This window comes from Zosterops lateralis (genome assembly GCF_965231275.1).
Source record: "Zosterops lateralis genome assembly, chromosome: 1".
Taxonomy (NCBI): domain Eukaryota; kingdom Metazoa; phylum Chordata; class Aves; order Passeriformes; family Zosteropidae; genus Zosterops; species Zosterops lateralis.
The window spans coordinates 150,499,603-150,526,602 of NC_139762.1; the positions used below are offsets into that span (position 1 = coordinate 150,499,603).

General features: G+C 41.2%; 2 protein-coding genes across 2 annotated transcripts; one reads left to right on the top strand and one right to left on the bottom strand.

Annotated features, from left to right (window-relative positions):
- Positions 1–22,358, bottom strand: RECQL4 (RecQ like helicase 4). Its single transcript, XM_083863866.1, has 20 exons — positions 21,670–22,358; positions 20,305–20,879; positions 19,481–19,577; positions 19,295–19,388; positions 19,079–19,183; positions 17,960–18,283; positions 16,903–17,039; positions 16,727–16,810; positions 15,909–16,085; positions 15,584–15,808; positions 14,783–14,927; positions 13,700–13,956; positions 12,311–12,448; positions 12,132–12,231; positions 11,324–11,459; positions 9,505–9,656; positions 8,055–8,232; positions 2,621–2,768; positions 1,559–1,661; positions 1–236 (listed from the first exon to the last, which is right to left on the bottom strand). The coding sequence occupies exons 1-20, from the start codon at positions 21,703–21,705 to the stop codon at positions 115–117; spliced, it is 3,333 nt and encodes a 1,110-aa protein (XP_083719992.1). The 5' UTR covers positions 21,706–22,358; the 3' UTR covers positions 1–114.
- Positions 22,359–23,658: 1,300 nt separating this feature from the next.
- On the top strand, positions 23,659–26,998 carry LRRC14 (leucine rich repeat containing 14; the record flags this gene model as incomplete). The annotated part of the gene is made up of 4 exons (XM_083864395.1): positions 23,659–23,705; positions 24,056–24,361; positions 24,470–25,099; positions 26,434–26,998. The coding sequence occupies exons 1-4, from the start codon at positions 23,686–23,688 to the stop codon at positions 26,996–26,998; spliced, it is 1,521 nt and encodes a 506-aa protein (XP_083720521.1). The 5' UTR covers positions 23,659–23,685.
- Between the last annotated feature and the right edge of the window lie 2 nt (positions 26,999–27,000).

Below are 27,000 nucleotides of genomic sequence, written 5' to 3' on the forward strand. Positions count from 1 at the left end.
GGTTTTTTTCCCCAATGAAATTCTTGAGGTTTTGCCGATGAAATTCCCATTTTTTTTCCTGGATTTTTCCAACAAATTCCCATTTTTTTTCCTGATGAAATTCCAGTTTTTTGGTCACCTCCAGGCCAGGATTTCCTGGGCCGCCACCCGGGCGAGGGTTCGGAACTCGAGGCCGAGGAGGCGCCGCCAGAATCGCCGATCGCGCCCGAAAATCTGCGCCGGGAACCGCGGGGAGCCTGGGGGGAAACGGGGATTGGGGGCCCAAATTCCGACCCCAAATCCCCCAAAATTCCATCCCAAACCCCCAAAATTCCATCCCAAATTCCAACCCCAAATCCCCAAAAATTCCATCCCAAATCCCCCAAAATTCCATCCCAAATTCCAACCCCAAATCCCCCAAAATTCCATCCCAAATTCCAACCCCAAATCCCCAAATTCCGACCCCAAATCCCCCAAAATTCCATCCCAAATTCCAACCCCAAATCCCCCAAAATTCCATCCCAAATTCCAACCCCAAATCCCCAAATTCCGACCCCAAATCCCCCAAAATTCCATCCCAAATTCCAACCCCAAATCCCTAAAAATTCCGACCCCGAATTCTCCCAAAATTCCATCTTAAATCCCCCAAATTGCCCAAAATTCAATCCCAGGGTCCTAAAATTCCTGTCCCAGATTCCTGCAAAAAATTCAATCCCAAATTCCCCAAATTCCCCAGAAATTCAATCCTAAATTCCCAAAAATTATATCCCAAATTCCCCAAAATTCCATCCCAAATTCCAACCCCAAATCCCCCAAAATTCCAACCCCGAATTCTCCCAAAATTCCATCTTAAATCCCTCAAATTCCAACCCCAAATTGCCCAAAATTCGATCCCAAAATTCCTCAGATTCCTGCAAAAAATTCAATCCCGAATTCCCCAAATTCTAACCCCCAAATCCCCCAGAAATTCAATCCTAAATTCCCAAAAATTATATCCCAAATTCCCCAAAATTCCATCCTAAATTCCCCAAATTTCAGACCCAGAGTCCCCAAATTCCAGTCCCAGATTTCCTCAAAAATTCAATCCCAGATTCCCAAAAATTCCTAAAATCCAATCCCAGACTCTCAAAATCCCAAATTCCACTCCCAGATTCCCAAGTAATCCAATCCCAAAATCCCAAATCCCTGGATTTCAAAAAAATCCCAAATTCCTGAAATGCCAAATTCCAATCCCAGATTAAAAAAAAAAAATAATCCAATCCCAAATCCCAAAATTCCAATCCCAAATTCCCAAAAATCCCCCAAAAAACTCCCAGTAAAATCCCCAAAATTCCACTTGGAATTTGTGAAATATGGGATTGGATTTTGGCAAAGTTTTGGGGAGTTTTTTTTGGGATTTGGGAATGTGGAATTGGAGTTTGGGAATTTTGGGAGGGATTTTGGAATTGGGAGTTTTAGGGAAAAATTGGATTTTATGGGAATTTGGGATTTGGAATTTGGGGAATCTTGGAGTGGAATTGTGGGAATTTGGGCTGGAATTTTGGGATTTTGGGCTGGAATTTTGGGAATTCCCCCTCACCAATGCCCTGGAAGATCCTGGCCACGGCTCGTCCTGAAAACTTCTCGTCGGGATACGCCGCCAGCAACTCGCGGATCTGGGCCCGGATTTCTTCCTCCTGCTCCTTCATACAAAAAAAAATTTGGGAATTCTCAGCCAAAATTCCCAAAAATTTCCACAATTATTTGGTAAAATTCATCATTTTTTAAATCCAATTTGATTTTTCCCAGAATTTCCCCAAATTTTTTGCCAGAATTTCCATTTTTTTGCTGATTTTTTTCATTGATTTTTTCCAAAATTCTCCTCCAAATTTTCCCCCCCAAATCTCATTTTGCCAAAGTTTTCAAAAACTCCCCAACTTTCCCCAGAATTCCCCAATTTTCTGAAGAACTCCCAATTTTTTCTCAAATTCCTGATTTTTCCCTAAAATTCTACAATTTCCCCCCAAAATTCCCATTTCCCACCCAGATTTTCCCAAAAATTTCCCAAATTTTCTCCAAAATTCCCCAAATTTTCTCAGAATTTCCCATTTTTTCCCATTTTTTCCCCAAATCCCTCATTTCTTCTCCAGATTTCTCCAATTCCCCAATTTTTCCTCAAATTCCACCCAATTTTTTTCTCCAAAATCCACCTTTTTCCCAGAATTTCTCAATTTTCCCCAAAATACTCCAAATTTCCTCCTCAAACCTCCATTTTTCCCCAAAATTCCCCAAAAATCTCATTTTCTCCCTAAAATTCCCCATTTCCCCCCAAAATCCTATTTTTCTCCTAAAATTCCCCTATTTTTCCCAAAAAAGTCCAATTTTTTCCCTAAAAGTCTCCATTTTTTTCCCTCAAAAATTCCCCAATTTTCATCTAAAATTTCCCCTTTTTTCCTCAAAAAAAAATCCCATTTTTCCCCTAAAATTCCTCATTTTTTCCCCCAAACCCCTGGAATTTTCCCCCAAAAATCCCATTTTTCCCCTAAAATTCCCCATTTTTCCCCCCAAAATCCAATTTTTCCACTAAAATTCCCCATTTTTTCCCCCAAGCCCCTGGAATTTCCCCCCAAAATCCCATTTTTCCCCCCAGATTGCCCCTGACCGGCTCCATTTGGGGTTTTTTCTCCTCCTCCTCCTGGTCCTCGTGCATTTCCTCGGTGAAGAATTCCCGGATCCGCTGGCGGAGCCGCCGGTTCTGCTCCAGCTCCACCTGAGCCTCGGGCCAGGGGACACAGCTGGCCACAGCCACGCTGGGATTTGGGCAATTCCCAAAAAAAAATAGAGGATTTACTATGGAATTTTGGGAATTTTTGGGGATTTTTTTGAGGGTTTATTTTCCAATTTTTTATTTTTCTTTGAAAAATCTCCCCCCCAAAAAGTCCTTGGAAAAGTCCAGAAATCACTCAGGAAAACCCTTAAAAATTCCTTCAAAAGCTCCCAAAAAATCACTTGGAAAAGTCTAAAAATTCCCCTCCCCTAAAAAAGAGGATTTTCTATGAAATTTTGGGGATTTTTGAGGAATTTTGGGAGTTTTTTTTCCAAGGATTTTTTTTCTTTGAAAAATCCCCCCCAAAATTCCTTGGAAAATCTGGAGGTTTTGGGGACACAGTTGAGGGAGAGACACACTGGAATTTTGGGAATTCCCAAAAAAAAAAAAAAAAGAAAATATTCTATGGATTTTTTTTGGGGGGAATTTTTGGGATTTTTTTTTGCGGAAATTTTTGGGATTTTTTTTTAAGGAATTTTTTTTTTAATTTTTCTGAGGAATTTCAGGGCATTTTCCAAGGAGTTTTTAAAGAGATTTTTTTCAGGGAATTTTGGGAATTTTCCAAGGAATTTTTTTTTGAAAACTTTGGGATTTTCCACAGATTTTTGGGGGATTTTTTTTTTTTTTTAATTTCCATGGGATTTTTGGAGCTTTTTCCATGGAATTTTAATGATTTTTTTCCATGGAATTTTTTGATTTTTACGTGGAATTCTTTTTTGATTTTTCAAGGAAATTTTGGCATTTTTCCATTAAATCTGTGGAATTTCCTGGAATTCCTCACCTGTGGAGAAAGTCACATATCCCGGGAATTCGTTTTGATTTTTAGGGATTTTTTTCAAGGAATTTTTGTGACTTTCCAAGGAAATTTTAGGATTTTTTTGAGGAAATTTTTGGGATTTTTCCAAGAAATTTTGGAGTCTTCCAAGGAATTTTCTTTTTTGGGAAATTTTGGGATTTTCCACGGAATTTTTGGGGATTTTTTTTTTTTTTGTAATTTCCATGGGATTTTCGGGGATTTTTGGAGCTTTTTTCATGGAATTTTAATGATTTTTTTCCATGGAATTTTCTGATTTTTCCATGGCATTTTGAGATTTTTTTCATGAATTTTTGGGATTTTTTTCAACAAATTTTTTTTTTTAATTTTTCCATGGAATTTGTTTGGTTTTTCTAAGAGTTTTCCAAGGAATTTTTTTTGGGGGAAACTTTGGGAATTTTCCAGAGAATTTTTTGGGATTTTTTTTTTAAATTTCCATGGGATTTTTGGAGGTCTTTACACTGAATTTTAGTTGTTTTTTTTCCATGGTATTTTTTTGATTTTTTTTTTTCCATGGGGAATTTTTGGGCGAAACTTTGGGATTTTCCACCGAATTTTTAGCGATTTTTTTTTTTTTTTTTTGAATTTCCATGGAATTTCGGGGATTTTTGGAGCTTTTTTCATGGAATTTTAATGATTTTTTTCCATTGAATTTTCTGATTTTTCCATGGCATTTTGAGATTTTTTTCATGAATTTTCGGGATTTTTTCAACAATTTTTTTTTAAATTTTTCCATGGAATTTTTGGGGGAAACTTTGGGATTTTCCACAGAATTTTTGGAGATTTTTTTTTTTTTTTTTAATTTCCATGGGGATTTTTGGAGTTTTTTACACTGAATTTTAATTGTTTTTTTTTTTTTTCCCATGGTATTTTTTTGATTTTTCCGTGGATTTTTTTGATTTTTTTTTTTTTCCCATGGAATTTTTTTTTGGGGGAAACTTTGGGAATTTTCCACAGAATTTTTAGCGAGTTTTGGTTTTAATTTCTATGGAATTTCAGGGATTTTTGGAGCTTTCTTCATGGAATTTTAATGATTTTTTTCCATTGAATTTTCTGATTTTTCCATGGCATTTTGAGATTTTTTCATGAATTTTTTGGGATTTTTTCAACAATTTTTTTTTTTAAAATTTTCCATGGAATTTGTTTGGTTTTTCTAAGAGTTTTCCAAGGAATTTTTTTTTTTGGGGAAACTTTGGGAATTTTCCACAGAATTTTTGGGGATTTTTTTTTATTATTATTTTAAATTTCCATGGGATTTTTGGAGCTTTTTACACTGAATTTTAGTTGGTTTTTTTCCCATGGAATTTTTTTGATTTTTCCATGGAATTTTTTTGATTTTTTTTTCCCACAGAATTTTTTGGGGAAACTTTGGGATTTTCCACAGAATTTTTAGCGAGTTGTTTTGTTGTTTTTTTTTTTTTTAATTTCCATGGAATTTTGGGGATTTTTGGAGCTTTTTTCATGGAATTTTAGTTGGTTTTTTTCCCATGGTATTTTTTTGATTTTTCCATGGAATTTTTTTGATTTTTTTTCCCCACGGAATTTTTTGGGGAAACTTTGGGAATTTTCCACAGAATTTTTTGGGATTTTTTTTTATTTTAAATTTCCATGGGATTTTTGGAGCTTTTTACACCGAATTTTAGTTGTTTTTTTCCCATGGTATTTTTTTGATTTTTTTTTTTTCCATGGAATTTTTGGGCGAAACTTTGGGATTTTCCACCGAATTTTTAGCGATTTTTTTTTTTTTTTTTTTTGAATTTCCATGGAATTTCGGGGATTTTTGGAGCTTTTTTCATGGAATTTTAATGATTTTTTTCCATGGAATTTTCTGATTTTTCCATGGCATTTTGAGATTTTTTCATGAATTTTTTGGGATTTTTTCAACAAATTTTTTTTTTTAATTTTCCCATGGAATTTGTTTGGTTTTTCTAAGAGTTTTCCAAGGAATTTTTTTTTTTGGGGAAACTTTGGGAATTTTCCACAGAATTTTTGGGGATTTTTTTTTATTATTATTTTAAATTTCCATGGGATTTTTGGAGCTTTTTACACTGAATTTTAGTTGGTTTTTTTTCCATGGTATTTTTTTGATTTTTTTTTTTTCCATGGAATTTTTGGGCGAAACTTTGGGATTTTCCACAGAATTTTTAGTGAGTTTTTTTGGGTTTTTTTTGAATTTCAATGGAATTTCGGGGATTTTTGGAGCTTTTTTCATGGAATTTTAATGATTTTTTCCATTGAATTTTCTGATTTTTCCATGGCATTTTGAGATTTTTTCATGAATTTTTTGGGATTTTTTCAACAATTTTTTTTTTAATTTTCCCATGGAATTTGTTTGGTTTTTCTAAGAGTTTTCCAAGGAATTTTTTTTTGGGGGGGAAACTTTGGGAATTTTCCACAGAATTTTTTGGAGATTTTTTTTTTTTGTTTTAATTTCCATGGGATTTTTGGAGCTTTTTACACCGAATTTTAGTTGTTTTTTTTCCCATGGTATTTTTTTGATTTTTCTATGGAATTTTTTAATTTTTTTTTTTCCAAGGAATTTTTTTTTGGAGAAACTTTGGGAATTTTCCACAGAATTTTTTGGGATTTTTTTTTTTTTTAATTTCCATGGGATTTTTGGAGCTTTTTACACTGAATTTTAGTTGTTTTTTTCCCATGGTATTTTTTTGATTTTTCCATGGAATTTTTTTGATTTTTTTTTTTTTCCATGGAATTTTTGGGGGAAACTTTGGGAATTTTCCACAGAATTTTTTGGGATTTTTTTTTTTTAAATTTCCATGGGATTGTTGGAGCTTTTTACACTGAATTTTTAGTTGTTTTTTTCCCATGGTATTTTTTTGATTTTTTTTTTTTTCCATGGAATTTTTTTGGGGGAAACTTTGGGATTTTCCACCGAATTTTTAGCGATTTTTTTTTTTTTTTTTTAATTTCCATGGAATTTCGGGGATTTTTGGAGCTTTTTTCATGGAATTTTAATGATTTTTTCCATGGAATTTTCTGATTTTTCCATGGCATTTTGAGATTTTTTTCATGAATTTTTGGGATTTTTTTCAACAAATTTTTTTTTTTAATTTTCCCATGGAATTTGTTTGGTTTTTCTAAGAGTTTTCCAAGGAATTTTTTTTTGGGGGGGAAACTTTGGGAATTTTCCACAAAATTTTTGGGGATTTTTTTTTTTATTATTTTAAATTTCCATGGGATTTTTGGAGCTTTTTACACTGAATTTTAGTTGGTTTTTTTCCCCATGGTATTTTTTTGATTTTTCCATGGAATTTTTTTGATTTATTTTTTTTTCCACGGAATTTTTGGGGGAAACTTTGGGATTTTCCACAGAATTTTTAGCGAGTTGTTTTGTTGTTTTTTTTTTTTTTTTAATTTCCATGGAATTTTGGGGATTTTTGGAGCTTTTTTTCATGGAATTTTAGTTGGTTTTTTTCCCATGGTATTTTTTTATTTTTCCATGGAATTTTTTTGATTTTTTTTTTTCCATGGGGAATTTTTGGGGGAAACTTTGGGAATTTTCCACAGAATTTTTTGGGATTTTTTTTTTTTAATTTCCATGGGATTTTTGGAGCTTTTTACACCGAATTTTAGTTGTTTTTTTTCCCATGGTATTTTTTTGATTTTTCCATGGAATTTTTTAAATTTTTTTTTTCCAAGGAATTTTTTTTTGGGGAAACTTTGGGAATTTTCCACAGAATTTTTTGGAGATTTTTTTTTTTTGTTTTAATTTCCATGGGACTTTTGGAACTTTTTACACTGAATTTTAGTTGGTTTTTTTCCCATGGTATTTTTTTGATTTTTTTTTTTCCATGGAATTTTTGGGCGAAACTTTGGGATTTTCCACAGAATTTTTAGTGAGTTTTTTTGGGTTTTTTTTGAATTTCAATGGAATTTCGGGGATTTTTGGAGCTTTTTTCATGGAATTTGAATGATTTTTTCCATTGAATTTTCTGATTTTTCCATGGCATTTTGAGATTTTTTCATGAATTTTTTGGGATTTTTTCAACAATTTTTTTTTTTAAATTTTTCCATGGAATTTGTTTGGTTTTTCTAAGAGTTTTCCAAGGAATTTTTTTTTGGGGAAACTTTGGGAATTTTCCACAGAATTTTGGGGGATTTATTTTTTTTTTATAAATTTCCATGGGATTTTTGGAGCTTTTTACACTGAATTTTAGTTGTTTTTTTTCCCATGGTATTTTTTTGATTTTTTTTTTTTTCCATGGAATTTTTTTGGGGGAAACTTTGGGATTTTCCACAGAATTTTAAGCATTTTTTTTTTTTTTTTTTTTTGAATTTCCATGGAATTTATTTTATTTTATTTTGTTTTGTTTTGTTTTGTTTTTTTTGAATTTCCATGGAATTTCAGGGATTTTTGGAGCTTTTTTCATGGAACTTTAACAATTTTTCCCTGGAATTTTTTGCCTTTTCCATGAAATGTGTGGAATTCCTCACCTGTGGAAGGTTTGGGAGCAGCGCTGGAGCCGCCTGAGCTCCAACTTTTCCCTGGAGGTGACTCTGCTGTGCAGGAAGCGACACACGGAATCCAAATCCCGGGAATTCAGGTCGCCGAAGGAACGGAAATAAAACGCCAATTCCTGGAATTCCACCCGCAGTCCCAAACGTCTCCCTGCTGGGATTGGCAATTCCCAGAGAATTTTAGGGGTTTTTCACACAAAATTCCCAAAATTCCCCTTTGGGGTTTTGTGGAATTTTGGAGGATTTTTTTTTTTTCGGGATTCCCAAAAATTCTGGCTGGATTCGCACGGAATTCCTGGAAATTTTCACTGCTGGATTTCCCCAAAATTTACCTCAGAATTCCCTCAAAGTTCCCAAAATTCCTTCAAAATTTCCCCAAAATTCCCCAGAAATTCCTTCAAAATCCCCTCAGAATTCCCTCAAAATTCCCCCAAAATTCCCTCAAAATCCCACAAAATTCCCTTAAAATTCCCCCAAAAAATCCCTCAAAATTCCCTCAAATGCGCCAAATTCTCCCAAAATTCCCTCAAAGTTCCCAAAATTCCATCCAAATTCCCTTAAAATTCTCCCCAAATTCTCAAAATTCTCTCAAAATTCCTTCAAAATTCCCTCAACTTTCCTCAAAATTCCCTCAGAATTCCCAAAAAATTCCTTCCAAATTCCCAAAAAATTCCCCGAAATTCCCTCAAAATTCCTTCAAAATTTCCCTCGAAAATCTCTTGAAAAACCCTTAAAATTCCCCAAATTCTGGAGAAATTCCCTCAAAATTTCCCTTAAAATTCCCCCAGAATTCCCTCAAAATTCCCAAAATTCTTTCATAATTTCCCCAAAATTCTGTCAAAATCCCCAGAATTCCCTCAAAAATCCCCTTAAAATTCTCCAAATTCCCAGAATTCCTTCAAAATCCCCCCAAAATTCCAAAATCTCCCCCTAAATTCCCTCAAAATTCCTGTTAAAATCCTCCAAATTCCCAGAATTCCTTCAAAATGCCCCCAAAATTCCAAAATCTCCCCCAAAATTCCCCTTAAAATTCTCCAGATTCCCAGAATTCCTTCAAAATCCCCCCAAAATTCCAAACTTCCCCCCAAAATTCCCCTTAAAATTCTCCAGATTCCCAGAATTCCTTCAAAATCCCCCCAAAATTCCAAACTTTCCCCCTAAACTCCCTCAAAATTCCCCTTAAAATTCTCCAGATTCCCAAAATTCCTTCAAAATCCCCCCAAAATTCCAAACTTCCCCCCAAAAATCCCCCAAAAATTCACGGAATTCCCTGAAAAATCCCCCCAAATCCCTTAAAATTCCCGGAATTCCCTGAAAAATCCCCTCAAAATCCCCCAAAAATTCCCAGAATTCCCTGAAAAATCCCCCCAAATCCCTTAAAATTCCCGATTTTCCCCCCAAATTCCCGATTTTCCCGTGTCATTACCTCTGCAGAGACTCTGCTGTACCCTGGGCACTCCCCAGCCCAGGGAGTCGCTCAGGGCGACGGCATCGAACTCCAGAGCCCCCGAAATTCCCGGAATTCCCGAAATTCCCGAGGGGAATCGCTGAGCCAGGACGAATCCCAAGGGGGGGCAGCTGGAGGCACCAACAATCCCTCAAAATCTTTGGAATTTTCTCCTGATTTTTCCTAATTTCCCCCCAAATTTTTTCACCAAATTTCCCAAATTTTCCCAGAATATCCCAATTTTTCCCATCCCCCAAATCTTCCCGAAATATCCCATTTCCCCCCCAAATTTCCCCCTAAATTCTCTTGAATTTTTCCCAGAATTCCCCAATTTTTTCCTAATGTTCCCCAAATTTTCCTGAATTCCCCATTTTTCCCCAAAATTTCCCCCCATTTTCCCAGAATTCCCCAATTTTTTCCCCAAATTTCTCCTGAATCCCCCCCAATTTTTCCTGCAATTTTTCAGAATTCCCCATTTCTCCCTTTTTTCCCCCCAAATTTCCCAGAATTCCAATTTCTCCCCCAATTTCTTCCAAATTTCCCAATTTTCCTGCTATTTCCCCAAAATTCCCCAATTTTTTCTCCAAATCCCCCAGATTTTCCTATTTTTTCCATAATTCCCCCATTATTTCCCCAATCTTTCCAAGAATTCCTCAATTCCTTCCCCAAATTCCCCAGTTTTTCCCCAAATTTTCTCCAATTTCCCCATTTTCCACCCACAAATCCCAGGGAATTCCAAGAATTCCAGGAATTCCCCCCAATTTTTGGCCAATTTTTCCAAGAATTCCCCAATTTTTTTCCCAAAAAAATTCTAAATTTCTACATCCTCTCAAATTCCCCCAATTTTTCCAAGAATTCTGATTTTTTTACCCCATTTTCCCCCAAATGTTACCCATTTTTTTTCCCAATTTTTTCCCATTTTCCACACGGAATTTTTTGGGAATTTTTTTAAATTTTTTGGAGAATTTTTTGGGAATTTTTTGGGAATTTTTGGGGAATTTTTTGGAGAATTTTTTGGGAATTTTTGGGGATTTTTTTTGAGAATTTTTGGGGAATTTTTGAGGAATTTTTTGGAGAATTTTTTGGGATTTTTTTTTAATTTTTTGGAGAATTTTTTGGGAATTTTTGAGGAATTTTTTGGAGAATTTTTTGGGAATTTTTTGGAGAATTTTTTGGGAATTTTTTGGAGAATTTTTGGGGATTTTTTTTTAATTTTTGGAGAATTTTTTGGAGAATTTTTGGGAATTTTTTAAAATTTTTTGGAGAATTTTTTGGGAATTTTTGGGGAATTTTTGGAGAATTTTTGGGGAATTTTTGGAGAATTTTTGGGGAATTTTTTGGAGAATTTTTTGGGATTTTTTTTAATTTTTTTGAGAATTTTTTGGGAATTTTTTTTAATTTTTTGGAGAATTTTTTGGGAATTTTTGGGGAATTTTTTTGAGAATTTTTTGGGAATTTTTTGGGAATTTTTTGGAGAATTTTTCGGGAATTTTTGGGGAATTTTTGGAGAATTTTTGGGGAATTTTTGGAGAATTTTTGGGGAATTTTTTGGAAAATTTTTTGGGAATTTTTTTTTAATTTTTTGAGACTTTTTTGGGAATTATTTTTAATTTTTTGGAGAATTTTTTGGGAATTTTTTGGGAATTTTTTTGGAGAATTTTTTGGGAATTTTTTGGAGAATTTTTTGGGAATTTTTGGGGAATTTTTGGAGAATTTTTGGGGAATTTTTTGGGATTTTTTTTTTAATTTTTTGGAGAATTTTTTGGGAACTTTGGGGAACTTTTGGCATTTTTCTCACCCCTTTGCCACATCCCGGAGCAGCTCCTGGGGGAAATTCCTGGGAATTTGGACCCGACACCGGGAATGAACTGGCGAGAAAAGCTCCAGGAGGTGCCCGGGATGGAGCTCCAGGACACACAGCAGGGTCTCGACGCCTGAGGGGGGGAAAATCAGCTGAGATTTGGGAAAAATTTGGGGCATTTTGGGGAAAAAAACTTGGGAAAAATTGGGGGAAAACCAGGAAAAACTCAGGTGAAATTTGGGGGAAAAATAGGGGAAAAATTTTGGAGAAAAAAAGGGGAAAAATTGGGGGGGGATTTGGGGGAAAAAATGGGAAAACTTCGGCAAAATTTGGTGAAATTTGGGGGAAAAATTGTGGGAAAATTGGGGGAAAAATTTTTGGAAAAATTGGGGGAAAATTTTGGGAAAAGTTGGGGCTTTGGACAAAAAATGGGGGAATTTGTGGGAAAACTTGACAAAAATGTGGGAAAAGTTCAGAAAAAATTTGGGGAAAATTGAAAAAGTTTTGGGGGAAAACTGGAAAAATTTGGGGGAAAATTTGGGGGAAAGAGGGGAAAATTTGGGGAAATCTGGGAAAAAATAAAGGAAATTTTGAAGTTTGGGAAACTTCGGGGGATTTGGGGAAAAATGAGGGGAAATTTGGGAAGAAAATGGGGAAATTTTAAGGGAACTTGGGGAAAAAAAATGGGGATTTTGAGGCATAAAATGGGAAAATTTGGGGGGAAAAAAAAAGGGGATTTTTGGGGAAACCTGAATTTTTGGAATCTGGGATTGGGATTTTTGGGATTTGATTCCCAATTTCTCACCTTCTTCCCGAAGATCCAAAGCTTCCACCAGCTCCTGGACGGGGATGGAACGTTGGTGACCACGACAAATCCGGGAATTTTCGGGCAATTCCGACACGTCCTGAGGGGAAAAAAAAAAACCTCTCAAAATTCCCATTTTTTTGCCTCGTTTTCAATCCCTGAAGGAATAAAATCCAAACCTCGGAGTTTTCTTGGGTTTTTTGGTGTTTTTCCAGGCATTTGCAAGGAGCAAAAACTCTTTGGATCAAAGTCTTGATGGCCAAAAAATCCACGGAATTTTCGTGGATGTGGCGCCGTAATTCCAGGAGATCCTGACCCTAGGAGGGAAAAAAAAAAAGGAGAAAATCCATGGAAAAAAATCAACATTTTGGGGATTTCTCCCCAAAAATTCCCTCAAATTTGAATGAAATCCCTCAAAATTCCCTCAAATCTCATTCTTTTCCCCAGAATTTCCCAATTTTTCCACTCAAATTTCCCCGACTTTTGCCTGAATTTCCCATTTCCCCCATTTTTTTTTCTAGAATTCAACAAATTTCAATAAAATTCCCTCGTTTTCCCCTGATTTTCTCCATTTTATGCCCCCAATTCCCCTATTTTTCCCCCAAATCCCCCATTTTTTCCCCGAAATCCTCCAATTTTTCCCCAAAAACCTCCAATTTTATGCCTCAAATCCCCCAATTTTTCCCTGAAATTCTCCAATTTTCCCCCCAAAATTCCTCAATTTTCCCATTTTATTCCCCAAATTCCCCCATTTTCCCCATTTTATGCCTCAAATTTTCCCATTTTATGCCCCAAATTCCCAAAATTTTCCCACTTTATGCCTCAAATCCCAGACATTTTCCCCCAAATCCCCCATTTTTTCCCCGAAATCCTCCAATTTTTTCCCCCAAAGCCTCCAATTTTATGCCTCAAATCCCCCATTTTTTCCCTGAAATTCTCCAATTTTTCCCATTTTATGCCCCAAATTCCCAAAATTTTCCCATTTTATGCCTCAAATCCCAGACATTTTCCCCCAAATCCCCCATTTTTTTACCCTAAAATCCCCAAATTTCCCCATTTTTTTCCCCCAAATCTCCCAAATTTCCCCATTTTTTCCCCCAAACTCCCCAAATTTCTCCTTTTTTTTTCTCCAAATTTCCCCATTTTTTCCCCCAAATCTCCCAAATTTCCCCATTTTTTCCCCCAAACTCCCCAAATTTCTCCATTTTTTTCCCTCAAACTCCCCAAATTTCTCCATTTTTTTTCCCCCAAACTCCCCAAATTTCTCCATTTTTTTTCCCCCAAATCTCCCAAACTTCCCCATTTTTTTCCCCCAAATTTCTCCATTTTTTTCCCCCAAATTTCCCCATTTTTTCCCCCAAATCTCCCAAATTTCCCCATTTTTTTTCCCCCAAACTCCCCAAATTTCTCCATTTTTTCCCCCCAATCTCCCCAAATTTCCCCATTTTTTTTCCCCCAAACTTCTCCATTTTTTTTCCCCCAAATTTCTCCATTTTTTTCCCTCAAATTTCTCCATTTTTTTCCCCCAAACTCCCCAATTTTCCCCATTTTTCCCCCCTAACCCCCACCTGAGTGTCCAGGAAGAGATGACAGCGTGCGGCGCTGCCGTCCCGGCCGGCCCTGCCGACCTCCTGCACGTATCCCTCGATGCTCCCGGGGAGGTCGTAGTGAACCACGGCCCCGAGGTCGGCTTTGTCCAGCCCCATCCCGAAGGAAACGGTGGCGCAAAGGACGCGGATCCTGTTGGCCATAAAATCCCTCTGGATCTGTCTCCGCTGTCGTGGCATTAACCCGGCGTGGTACGCGGCCGACACGCGCAATTGTCCTGCAATTCCAAACATGTTTTTTGCCTTTTTTTTGGATTCTGGTGGGATTGGATTCTTTTTTCCTCCAAAATTCCATCGGATTTCAAAACGTTTCCATCGAATGTCGTGATTTCCCAGAATTCCTCCAAATTTTCCCCATTTTACGACTCAAATTTCCCACAAAATCCCCTCAAATTTTCCGATTTCCCCCAATTTTCCCAAATTTCCCCCAAAATCCCCAATTTCTCCCCAAATCCCCTCAAATTTCCCAGATTTCCCCCAAAATCCCCTCAAATGTCCCAATTTCCTCCCAATTTTATCCCAAATTCCCCGATTTTCCCCCAGTTTTTCCCAAATTCCCTAATTTTCCCCCCATTTTCTGCCCCAAATTCCCCAATTTCTTGACAAATTCTCCCATTTTTTTTCCAAATCCTCCAATTTTCTCCATTTTTTGCCTCAAATTCCCCAAATTTTCACCTCAAATCCCTCAAATCCCCCCAATTTTTCCCGTTTTCCACCTCCAAATCCCCAAATTCTTGCCCAAACTCCCCAGTTTCCCTCCCAAATTTTTCCCGGATCTCCCAATTTCGCACCAATTTTTCCCCGTTTTTTTTCCCGCCTCAAATCCCGCAATTTTTTGCCTCAAATTCCCCAAATTTCCCCCAATTTACACCTCAAATCCCCCAATTTTTCCCATTTTCCACCTCCAAATCCCCAAATTCTTGCCCAAACCGACTCCCAAATTCTTCCCGTATCTCCCAATTTCGCACCAATTTTTCCCCGTTTTTTCCCCATTTTTTGCCTCAAATTTCCCCCAAATTTCCCTTGTGGGTGTTTTTTGCTCACCTTGCTGTTGGTTTTCCCCGGGTTTTTCCGGGAGGTGCTGTTGGATGAGCGCGGCGAGGCGCTGGCTCTGCTCCCGCCGCCCGCAATAGACGAGCACGGAGCGCACGGAGCGCAAAGGGCCGGCCCGCAGCAGCCACAGCACCGCCTGCCGCAGAAATTCCAGAAATAATGGCAATTTGGGCATCAAATATTGAGCATTTTTCCCATTAAAATTGTGATTTTTTTCCCCGTAAAATTGTGATTTTTTTTCCCCGTAAAAATCGGGAATTTGTGCCAAAAATCGGAATTTTTTTCCCCATAAAAATCGGGAATTTGTGCCCAAAAATCGGAATTTTTTTCCCCATAAAAACGGGGAATTTGTCCCAAAATTGGCATAATATATCCCAAAAAATTGGCATAATTTTCATAAAAATCTAGAATTTTTTTTCTCCATAAAAATCGGGAATTTGTGCCAAAAATCGGAAATTTTTTTCCCCATAAAAATCGGGAATTTGTCCCAAAAATCGGAATTTTTTTCCCCATAAAAACGGGGAATTTGTCCCGAAAAATTGGCATCGTAAAAATCTAGAATTTTTTTTTCTCCATAAAAATCGGGAATTTGTGCCAAAAATCGGAGTTTTTTTCCCCATAAAAACGGGGAATTTGTCCCACAAAATTGGAATTTTAGGACCTAAAAATGGGTTTTGCCCTAAGAAATGTGGCAATTTGCCCTAAAAATGAGGATTTTTCACCAAAAAATTGAAGTTTAGATCCTAAAAATGGGATTTTTCCCTCAGAACTGAAAAATTTAAGCCCTAAAGCCGATGATTTTTCCATAAAAATGATCAGAAAAGTGAGATCCAAGCCCACCTGATCGCGGTCGGGGTCCCTGGACACGGAGAGCTGCAGATTCTCGGGAATCCCGGCCTCTCCGAGCCCTTTTCCCGCTGCGATTCCCAAATGCTGAGCCACGTCCCGAGCCGTGGCCGCCGTGGCCGTGGCCGTCAGGCCCAGGAAACATCGCACGCCCAAACGCTCCCGGAGAACCTGCAAATTCCACACAAGATTTGACAAGTTTTTCCTTTTTTTTTTTTTTTTTTGATTTTTCCCATTTTTTCCGAGGTTTTTCCCCGCTTTTTTTTGTCACCTTGCAGACCCTGAGGTAGGCGGGTCGGAAGTTGTGGGACCATTGGGAGACGCAGTGAACCTCATCCAGGCAGGCAAAAGCCACGGGAGGGAAATCTCGGAAGAGACGGGAAAAAGCTCCGGCTCCCACCAGAGACTCCGGGGAAAGCAGCACGATTTGGGCTCGGCCGCTTTTGATCTGTTGGGAAAATCAGGATTATCTTGGCTCTTTTTTTTCCCAATCCTAAAAGTAGGAAAATTGGGGATTTGATTCATGTCCTGGGTTGCAGTGTGGGATGTACACAAAGTATTTATTCTATCACCATCTTCATGGACTGTTGAAACCAGGTGGGCTGGTGTTTTCCCAAGCCCCTGCCTCTTCTGCTAATGGCCTTTGGAGTGTCTTCTGCTAATGGCCCATTAACGCCTGGCCCATGAGTCACAGGTAACTCCCTCCAGGGGTTATCTCTGTTAATGGGCCATCAAGGACCCATTTCACACTCCTCATGCTATTGTGAGATGCTCTGCCCAGGGGGAGGAGCCAAGCATTCTCAGCTGGATATAATCAGGGATTTGGGACAGGACAAGCAGCCCTGACCCACTGGATTCCCAGAGGAGCAGAGCTCCCAGACCTTTCTACAGAATCACTGCTTCAGGAAGAGCCCCTCACCTGGACTGCTTCCACCATCCTGCTCAGGTTGTATTCTGACTCTGTCAGTGATCCTTTGTGTTATTGTATTTATTTTATTTTACTTTTACCTTTTTACCTTTCTTCTTATTCAATTATATCTCTGACTTGGAGCCTCTCATTCATTTTGCTTTCAAACCACAACGACTCACTTTTTCCACGGCTGCTTTCCGCTGCGATTGGGACAGGTTGGAATGGACGCAGACAGCGCTGAGGGCTGAGGGGAGGCCAGAAACCTGGAATGTTTTTGATTTTTTTGGGGGGGATATTCCAGCAAAATGCAAGATGGGGGGGAAAAAAAATGGGAATTGTGGGGAAAAAAAAATACCTGATCGTCCATGAGGGAAACAAGCGGGGAGATGACCAGGCAGATGCTGCCGGAATTTCGGTGGTGGAGAAAAGCGGGGAGTTGGTAGCACAGGGATTTGCCCGTCCCTGTGGATAACACCACCAGCGTGGAGATCCCTGGGGGAAAAAAAATGGAATTTTGGGGAGCTGGGTGAAGGAAAAGTGGGGAAAAAAGGGCAGAAAAAGAGGTGGAAAAGGCAAAAATGGAGGGGGAAAAAGAGCGAGAAAAAAGAGCGGGGAAAAAGGGAGGGAAAAAGGGAAAAATGGAGGGAAAAAAGGGCAGGAAAAAGAGTAGGAGAAGAAGAGAGGAAAAAAAGGGAGGAAAAGTGGAGGGGGAAAAAAAGTGAGGAAAAAAAAGCAGGAAAAAAGCGAGGGGAAAAAGGGCAGGAAAAAAGGTGGAAAAGGCAAAAAACTGAGGGAAAAAGGGCAGGAAAAACGGGTGGGGAAAAAAGGATGGGGAACAAAGGATAAGGAAAAAAAGGTGGTGAGAAAAAAAGAGTGGGTGAAAAAAGAGCAGGAAAAAAAGGTTGGGAAAAATGGAGGGAAAAAAGAGCAGGAAAAAAGGTCAGGAATAAAAACTGTGGGGAAAAATGGAGGGGAAAAGGCCAGGAAAAAAGGTGGGAAAAACTGAGGGGAAAAGGGTGGGAAAAAGAGTGAGAAAAAAGAGGGGAACAAAGGATGGGAAAAAGGTGGAAAAGGGAAAAATGGAGGGGAAAAAAGGGCAGGAAAAAGAGTAGGAGAAGAAGAGAGGAAAAAAAGTGAGGAAAAGTGGAGGGGGAAAAAAAGTGAGGAAAAAAAAGCAGGAAAAAAGCGAGGGGAAAAAGGGCAGGAAAAGGCAAAAAACGGAGGGAAAAAGGGCAGGAAAAACGGGTGGGGAAAAAAGGATGGGGAACAAAGGATAAGGAAAAAAAGGTGGTGAGAAAAGAGCAGGAAAAAAAGGTTGGGAAAAATGGAGGGAAAAAAGAGCAGGAAAAAAGGTCAGGAATAAAAACTGTGGGGAAAAAAGGGTGGGGAAAAAAAAGGCAGGAAAATCCAACCGGAAAGGATCCTCATGATGGCCTCAGCCTGGCCAGGACGGAAGGATTCATATCCCAAAATCCTCAGAGCTTCCAGGACTTCTTCCGGAGGATCTGTGAGATTCGCAAGGTGGGAATGTGGATTTTTTTTTTTTTTTCCATGTTTTTTTTGGGGGGGTTTTTCCACGGATTTGCTCTGGGATTTACCTGGGATTGTCCCGTCGGGGTTTGGGGGGTAAAGGGGATCCACAGGAGGTGGAGGAGGGGATGGATGGGAGAATTCCAGCTGAGGGAAATCCAGGGAATTTGGAGTGATTTGGGAATTTTCTGAAGTGGATCTGGCACCTGGAGGGTAAAGGAGAAAAAAACCCCCAGGATTTTAGGAGGAAAACTCCAGGTTTTTAAGGAAAAAAAAAAAAAATCCCATTTTTAAGGCATAAAATGTAATTTTTGGGGACAACTCCCACACTTTCTGAGGGAAAAGCCACATTTGTAGGATCCAACCTCAGTTTTTAGGGAGAAAAATTCCATTTTTAAGATCTAAACTTGCATTTTCTGGAGGAAATTTCCTCATTTTTAGGGCTAAAATTTCCATTTTTAGGGTCCATCCCAAATTTTTAGGGGAAAAAAAAAAATCCCATTTTTAGGGTCTAAAATTTTATTTTTGGGGCCAAATCCCACGTTTTTAGATCCCAAATCCTGATTTTTAGGATCTACTTCCTTTTTAGGACAACCCTCCCCCCAGTTTTAGGGAAAAGAATCACAGTTTGAAGGTTTAAATCTCTCATTTTTATTGCCAAATCCCTCATTTTTAAGGCCAAAATCCATCATTTTTAGTGCCACATGTCTGGTTTTTAGAGCCCAAATTCCTCATTTTTAGAGTCCAAATTCCTAATTTTTAGTCCCAAATTCCTCATTTTTACATCCCAAATCCTGGTTTTTACAATCCACACCCTTCTTAGGATAAACTCTCACATTTTTAGGGGGGGGAAAAAAAAAAAAATCACATTTTTTAAGGCCAAAATTCCAATTCTAAGGCACAAATCTCACTGTTTTAGAGCCCCAAAATCCCAATTTTTGAGGCAAAATCTCCCTCACTTCCCTGAAAAAAGGCAGGAATTCCCTAATTCTGGGTCTCACCAGGAATCTCTGGGATAAAAATGCCGTTGGTCCTTTGGGCCACTTCTTCCAGAGTGGGAAGCTCCTCCTCAGGATTTTTCTCCGAGAACGATCCCAAATCCTTCTCTGCACACACAAAATGGGCAATTCCCCCTCAAAAAGAACCTCCATCACCCCTTTTCCCGCTGTTTAATCCCAAAAAATCCCCTCAGAAATCCCCAAAATTCCCAACCTGACCTGGGCATTCTGAGGCCCAGTGCCCTTTCCCACCACAGCGGAAACAGAGATCGGCTCCGGCCCCGAATTTTTTTCTCCATTTCTGCTTCCAAACCTGGAGAAAAAAAAAAAAATTCCAAATCCAGAAATTCCAGAGAGGGGGGAGTCCAGGGGAATCCCAAAAAATTTAATTTGGGAAGGTTTTACCTGTTTCCGAAGGAATTTTCCTCTCAAGGATCCGCGGGAATACGTTTTTCTCTTCAGGTTGAGGCGGACGAAGTTCTCGCCGTTTTGGGGACGGGCTCTGAGGGGAAATTTTTGAAAAGTTGGGAAAAAAGTGGATTTTTAGGATTCTGATTTTGGGGGGATTTGACTTTTGGGGTCCTTGATTTTGGGGGTTTCTGGTTTTGGGGCTCTCCAATATTTGGGGTCTCTGATTTTGTGGGTTTTTTGATTTGGGGGTCTCAAATATTGGAGTTTATGATTTTTGGGGGCCCCTAATTTTGGGACTCTCCAATATTTGAGACATCTGATTTTAGGTTTTCTGGTTTTGGGGGTCTCCAGTTTTTGGGATCTCTAATTTTGGGATTTTTCAATTTTGGGATTCTCCAATTTTTGGGGTCCCTGATTTTGGGGGTCTCCAATTTTTGGAGGAATCTTTAATTGTGGGTGTCTCTGATTTGGGGGATCCCAAATTTTGGGATTCTACAACTTTTTTAGGGGCTGATTTTTGGGCTCCCTGATTTTGGATTTCTCCAATTTTGAGGCTTTTTGATTTTGGGATTCTCCCATTTTTGGGGGTCCCTGATTTTTGCGTCTCCAATTCTCGAAATTCCCCTAAATTTGAGAGAGCCACGATTTGCAGAATCTCTTATTTCTGGGGATCCCAAATTTTAGGACTTTCCAACTTTTAAGATGCTGATTTTTGGGCTCCTTAATTTTAAGATCCTCCAATCTTGGAAAAAACTGGAAAAATCTGGAAAAAAAAAAAAAAAAAAAAAAGGGAAAAACCGGGAAAAGGTGAAAATTACCGAGTTTTGTTCCTGCCTTTGGGTTTTTCCTCCTTTTCCAGGATTTTTTCCGAACATTCCGCTGCCTCCTCAGCTCCATTTTGAGATTCCAGCCGCTCTTCCTCATCCTCCTGGATTTCCCTCATCCCAAGAATTCCTGGATTTGATCCTTGGAGGCTCTTCCTGAGCTTGGCTGGAGCCTCAGCGGCACCTCCACCTTCCCGGGGTCTTTTCCTTCCAGAATTCCCGATGGATTTGGGTTTTTTTTCCCCTTTTTCCTCATTTTCCCTCCCAGATTTTATTGGGAATTCCCATTTTTTAGGGGATTCCTCACACCTCTGGATCCAACCTGGATCCAAAGATCCCAAAGTTTGAGCCACTTGCTGTTTCAACCGCTGGAATTTTTCAGGAACAGGAGGAAAATTGGGAAGGAGCTTTGGGAATTCTTTGGGATTTTCGGGATTTGGGGATTTTTCCTCATCCTCTGCCAGCTCTGAAGGTGAAGTTTCGGGTCCACGCTCCAGGTTTTTCTGGGATTGGGGAATTTTTGGGATTTTCCTGGGATTTGGGGTCCTCCGAGGGGTCAGAGGAGGTTCCTGGAAGGAAAAGAGGGATCAGATCCTGATTTTTTTTTTTTTTTTGCTCCTCTGGAATTTCAAATCCCAAATTTAAGAGGATTTTGCGGAGTCTCTGATTTTGGGGAATCCAAGTTTTGGGGGTCTCCAGTTTTTAGGGGCTCCCTGGTTTTGGGATTCTCCAGTTTTGGAGTTTCTGATTTTGGGAATCTCCAAATTTTGGGGTTTCTGATTATTTTGGGGATCCCTGATTTTGGGATTCTCCAATTTTGGAGTCCCTGATTTTTGGGTTCTCTGATTTTGGGATTCTCCAACTTTTGGGGTCTCCCAATGTTGGGGTTTCTGATTTTTGGGGTCTCTAAGTTTTGGGATTCTCTGATTTTGGGGGTCCCAAATTTTAGGATTCTCCAACTTTTGGGGTCCCTGATTATGAAGAATTAAAAGTTTTGGGGTCTCCAATTTTTAAGGGTTTCCTGGTTTTGAGATTCTCCAGTTTTGGGTATCTGATTTTGGGATTCTCTAATTTTGAGGGTCCCAAATTTTGGGATTCTCCAACTTCTGGGGTCAAAAATTTTGAGGTTTCTGGTTTTTGGGTTCCCTGGTTTCGGGGCTTCCAATTTTTGAGATCCTTCATTTTTGGGATTCCTGATTTTTGGGGTGTCTGATTTGGGATTCTCCAACTTTTGAGGACTTCCCATCTTTATGATGCAAATTTTAGATTCTCCCTCAGGAAAACCCCAAATTTTGGGGGAAAAATCGTCTAAAAATCCTCCCTGGAAAATCCTTTCCCCCTTTTTCCCCCATTTCTGACCTTCCCAGTCGTTCCCAGTTTGGCTTTGAGCTTCATCCCATAAAATTCTGCTGAAATTCCCGGCCTGGGGCTCCTGCTCTGGATTTTTCCAGGAATTTTTGGGGCCCTGTTCAGGTGGGAGCCCCAAAATCCTGAATCCTCCACCTACAATGACAAAAAAAAAAATCCTATAAAATCCCCCAAAAGTCTGTGTAATTCCAGCCCAAAATCCCCAAAAAATCTTCTAAAAAACTTCCCCGAATCCCATTTTCCATCTCCAAATCCTTTTTTTTTCCTCCATTATTTGTGATCCTAAACCAAAAATATTCTTTATCCAACCCAAATTTTCCCAAAAAAATCCCCAGAAAATCCCAAAAAAAACCCCAAAATCAAAAAAAAATATCCCCCCAAGAAACTCATTTGGGATCAACCCAGTGGAAAAAAAACCAGGGAAAATTCCCCCCAAAAAATATGGATAAAAGAGAATTTTTTTTTTTTTTGCTTTTTTTAAGGGTTTTTTTTTACTACCTTCTCCACATTTAGGATTTCTTGGGATTTTGTTTTTCCTGATGATTCTGATGATTTTTCCTGTTTTTTCAGCAGTTTGTATTCCTTGTAAAGCTCTGTGGGAAAAAAAAAAAAAAAAAAAAAAAAAAAGGATTTTTTTTTAGGGAACAATTGGGATTTTTTAGGGAAAAATGAGGATTTTTTAGAAAAAAAAGAGGATTTTTAGGAGGAAAATGGGAATTTTTAGGGGGGGGAAATGGGGATTTTTAGGGAAATTTAGGGGAAATTTTGGGTGTTTTGAACCAAAATATCCCAAAATTTCACCCCAAAAATAAAACTCACTTCGCATTTCTTCTGGAGCCTCTTCGATGTCGGCCTGGGAGGAGAAACAAATCCCCAAAAATGATGAATTTGGGGAATTTTCCCAAAATAATGGGATGGGAGAAGCAAAGACTTGGGGTTTTAGGTTTTTTTGGGGGGGGGGATTTAAGTTTTTTTGGGGGAGGAAAATTAGAATTTTTATGATGGAAAAGCCTCACCAGGATTTTTTTTTTTAATGGAAAAATTGATGGGAAAAAAATTCCTAAAATTCCTCCAAGGATCCCCCCAAAGACCCCAAAAATGGCCCCAAACATTCCAAGGACACCCCAAAAACCCCATAAATCCCCCCTGAACCACCCTAAAAAACCCTTAAACCACCCCAAGGACACCACAAAAGTCCCAGGATCCCCCTAAACCAGTTCCCCCCATTCAAGGACTCCCCCGAACCACCCTAAAAACCCCTCAGCACCCCAAAACCACCCCAAAATGGCCCCAAACATTCCAGGAACACCCCAAACCCCCCTAAACCAATCCCTCCCCATTCCCAGGTATCCCCAAACCAACCCAAAAAACCGCAAAACCGCCCCCAAAAAAACCCAGAAGCCCATTAAAGAAATCCCTCCCATTCTAGGACCCCCCTAAACCACCCTAAAACCCCCCTCAGCACGCCAAAATCACTCCAGGGACCCCAATCCAGCCCAGTCCCAGTTCCAGAGATTCTCCTCAGGGACTTGCCCCCTCTCACGAATTTCCTCCGCGGCCCCTCAGGAGCACCTGGCTGGGCTTTCGCTGTCGTTCCCTCAGGAATTCCGCTTCCCAGCGTTTCAGCAGCACCTTCAGCTCCTGCTGCCGCTCCATGGCCGCGGGATCGGGAACAGGGATCAGGAATCGGGAACGGCGATCGGGGATTAAGGGAGACACGGGAGCGGACTCCAGAGCCGCCTCAGAGCAAACTTCCTTCTCCCGCCAAACGCCAGCCAATAGGAAGACAAATATTAGTGATTGACAGCTAAATTAGCTAATAGGAAGGAGGGATTAAAATACAAACGCCCACCTCACGCTAAAACTGAGAATTGAATAAAGCAGTGACTGACAGAAGTAAGAGCCAATGAAATGAAAGTAACCCGCCCACAGGCTGAGTCTCACTCGCTGATTGGTTGTCACAGCGCGCAGACACGGAAGCGGTGCTTCCGTACGGGCTGGAGGCGAATGGGGGCTGCGGACAGGCGGTGAGGGGGGGGCGCCATGTTGGGGGGGGGGGGGCCGACGGGCCGGTTTTGGGGATCCCTGAGGGGATCTGGGGATAATTTGGGGATCCTTGTGGGAATTTCGAGATCTCCGGTGGGATTTGGGATCTCTGCGGGATTTTGGGCTGTCCCTGCGCAGGCTGGGGGTACTCCGTGACCCCCTATTAGGGGAGCTGCGCTGGGGGTCCCCTCAAAACGCGCCCTTTGCCGCCCCCACCTTCTCCCACATTACCCCTTTTCTTCGGGGTATCCTTGGATTCGGGGTTTCTCTGGAACTCGCTCCTGGTTCCCCCTCATCCAGGCGCTCCCCCAGTTTCACCAAATTCCCACAGCCCCCCGGAATCCATGGAATCCCTCCTTTTCCTCTGCGCCCGCCGCATCGTCGCTCACCGCCCTCTTCCCGCCCTTCCCGGCGATGTTTATCCCGTCCTTTTCCAAGCGGCTTTCCTGGATGGGAGACCCCTGGTCCTGAGGGATTTGGTCACCGCTTGGCCTTTCCCGGTGCTCAACTTCCAGCGGCTCGTGGGGCGCCGGGAGCTGCTCCGGGATCATCCCTGCAAGCTCTGCGTCCAGGCCGTCATCCTGGCCGTGGTGGCGCAGCTCCGGCGGGAGCTGGAAGAGCCCGGCCCACATTCCAGGTGGGTTTTTTGGGGGGAATTTTGGAATGGTCATGACCTCCCTTCATCCAATTCATCCAACCAGAAAGCAGGGGAAGTTTTATGGTTTTATTCCCGTTTTTTTTCCAGCCTGAGGGTGCTGGACATGACGGGACTCCCACATTCCGCGTCTGGCCGCGCTGCCAACGGGATGAGCGTCTGGTCGGGCACTGTGGCTTTGGCCAAAGCTTGCGTGGAGGTGTCCAAGCACCAGCGGGAATTCCAGAGGCGCGGATCCAAACGGCACAAAGGCCGCTCCGGAGCCGCCACGGCCTCGGCGGCTCCTCAGCCCCCGGGCGTGGATGTCCACGCCGACCTGTTCGTCAACGGGACATCCTACGGGATCCTGCGTGACGCGCTCCAGACCGCGGCCGCCGGCCCGCTGCGCCTCAAGTGCCGCGAGTTCCAAGCCGAGGAACTCTCGGCATCCGGCATCGTCAGCCTGCTGGAATCCATGGATCCCTCTTGCCTCAGGAGGGTGGATCTGAGATTCAACAATTTGGGATTGACCGGGCTCTCGGTGATCCTGCCGCACCTCTCGCGCTTCCCGGAGTTGCGCAGCCTCAAGCTCCAGTACAGCAACGTGGATGTGCGGCGCCCGACGCCGGAATCGGCCATCGGGATCCGGTGCCTGGCTGGGCAGCTGGGAATGCTGCCCAGCCTGCGGGAGCTCAACCTGGGATCCTCCCGGCTCTCCGGGAATCTGCGCCAGATCCTCTGGTGAGTTCCCCACTCCGGCCGGATTCCCAAGGCTTGGGGATCTTGGGGGTCATTTCCAGCCTGAGTTACCCCGTGGTTCCAGGATTTTATTATCCCCAGGTTCCCATGAATCCAGTATCCCAATAGTTTATGACTCAGTGATTCCATTTTCCCATAATTTCATGATCCCATAATTCCCTGGTTCCAGGATTCTCCAAGGTTGAACTTCACAATCTTGGAGATCTTTTCCAATCTTAGTAACCCTGTGCTTCCAAGATTTCATTATCCCAATCTTCCCATCTTTCCATGATCCCGTTGTCCCAATAGCTTATGACTCAACGATTCCATTATCCTAGAAATTCACGATCCTGTAATTCTTTAATTTCAAGATTCCCAAAGGCTGGGCTCGATGGTCTTGAGGGTCTTTTCCAGCCTGAATGATCCATGGATTCCCTTATTTCATTATCCCGATATTCCCATGATCCCATGATTCCATTATCCCAATAGTTCATGGCTCAGTGATTTCATTTTCCCATAATTCCATGATTGAAAAATCCCTTGATTCCAGGATTCCCAAAGGCTGAACTTGACAATCTTGGAGATCTTTTCCAACTTTAGTGACCCGATTAATCCAGGATTTCATTATCCCAATAGTCATGACTCCATGATTCCTTGATCTCATAATTCCTAGGTTCCAGGATTCCCAGACTTGATGATCTCAAAGCCTTTTCCAACTTCAATGGCGCCATGACCCTGTAACTCCACGATCCCATAATTCCATGACTCCCTGGTCCCAGAATCCCAATATCTCATGATCCCATAATTCCATGATCCCAAGACCCCATAACTCCACAATACCCTGGCTCCATGACCCCATAATTCTCAAAGGTCAAACTTGATGGTCTTGGAGACCTTTCCCAACCTGAGTGTTTTCATAATTCCATGACCCCATAACTCCAAAATCCCAGGATTTCCAGGGGTCAAACTGGATGGTCTTGAGATCTTTCCCAACCTCAGCCATTCCATAATTCCACAATTTGATTTCACAATTCCACGATTCCTTGATCCTGTAATTCCATGATTCTCAAAGCTCAAGCTCTGTGTTCTTGGAGACCTTTCCCAACTTCAGCCCTTCCATAACTCCATGACCCGGTAATTCCAAAATCCCAGGATTTTCAGGGGTCCAACTTGATGTTCTTGGAGCTTTTTCCCCAACTTCACCCGCTTCACAATTCCCCAATTTCATGGATGCAATCCCAGCTCTCATTCCCCGCCTTTCCCCCGTGAATCCCAACATCCCCAGCTCCCACTAATCCTCCCTCGGGGCCTCACCTCTCCCTTTTCCGTCCTGCCAGCGACCTCCAGGCTCCCTTGGAAAGTTTGGAATTGGCCTTCTGCTCCCTGGTCCCCGCCGACCTCGCCTTCCTCTCCCAAAGCTTCCACGCTCCGGCCCTCAAAAGGTTGGACCTGAGCGGCCACGACTTCTCCCAAGGCCTCCTGGAGCCGCTGCGGCTGCTCCTGGAGGAGACCTCGGCCTCGCTGCTGCACCTGGATCTCATGGAATGCCGCATGGCCGACTCCCACCTGGACGCGCTGCTGCCCACGCTGCGGCGCTGCTCCCGCCTGCGCTTCCTGGGACTCTACGGCAATTCCCTGTCCACGGCCGCGCTCAAGGATCTGCTCCAGAAAACCTTGGAGCTGCCCGATCTCCATTTGGTGGTTTATCCCCTTCCCGCCGATTGCTACGAGCCGGAGCCGCCGTCGGAGTTCGGGTGGAATTTCGAGGAGTCCCTGGACGGGGAGAAGTTGGCGGCAGCCACGGCGGAGTTTTCCCGGATTTTGGAGGATTCTGGGAGGAATGATTTTGTGTGGACTTACAACCCCTACGGCCACGGAGCCCTGGACTATTTCTCCTTGTGACT

Bases quoted from the DNA above. Each gene is read 5' to 3' on its own strand.
- RECQL4 (XM_083863866.1), bottom strand. From the start codon at position 21,705: ATGAAGCTCAAAGCCAAACTGGGAACGACTGGGAAG. The intron at 12,232-12,310 runs GTTTGGATTTTA...TTTTCCCCTCAG, and splicing joins AAACCCAAGAAAACTCCGAG to GACGTGTCGGAATTGCCCGA. The intron at 8,233-9,504 runs GTAATGACACGG...TGCCAATCCCAG, and splicing joins ACAGCAGAGTCTCTGCAGAG to CAGGGAGACGTTTGGGACTG.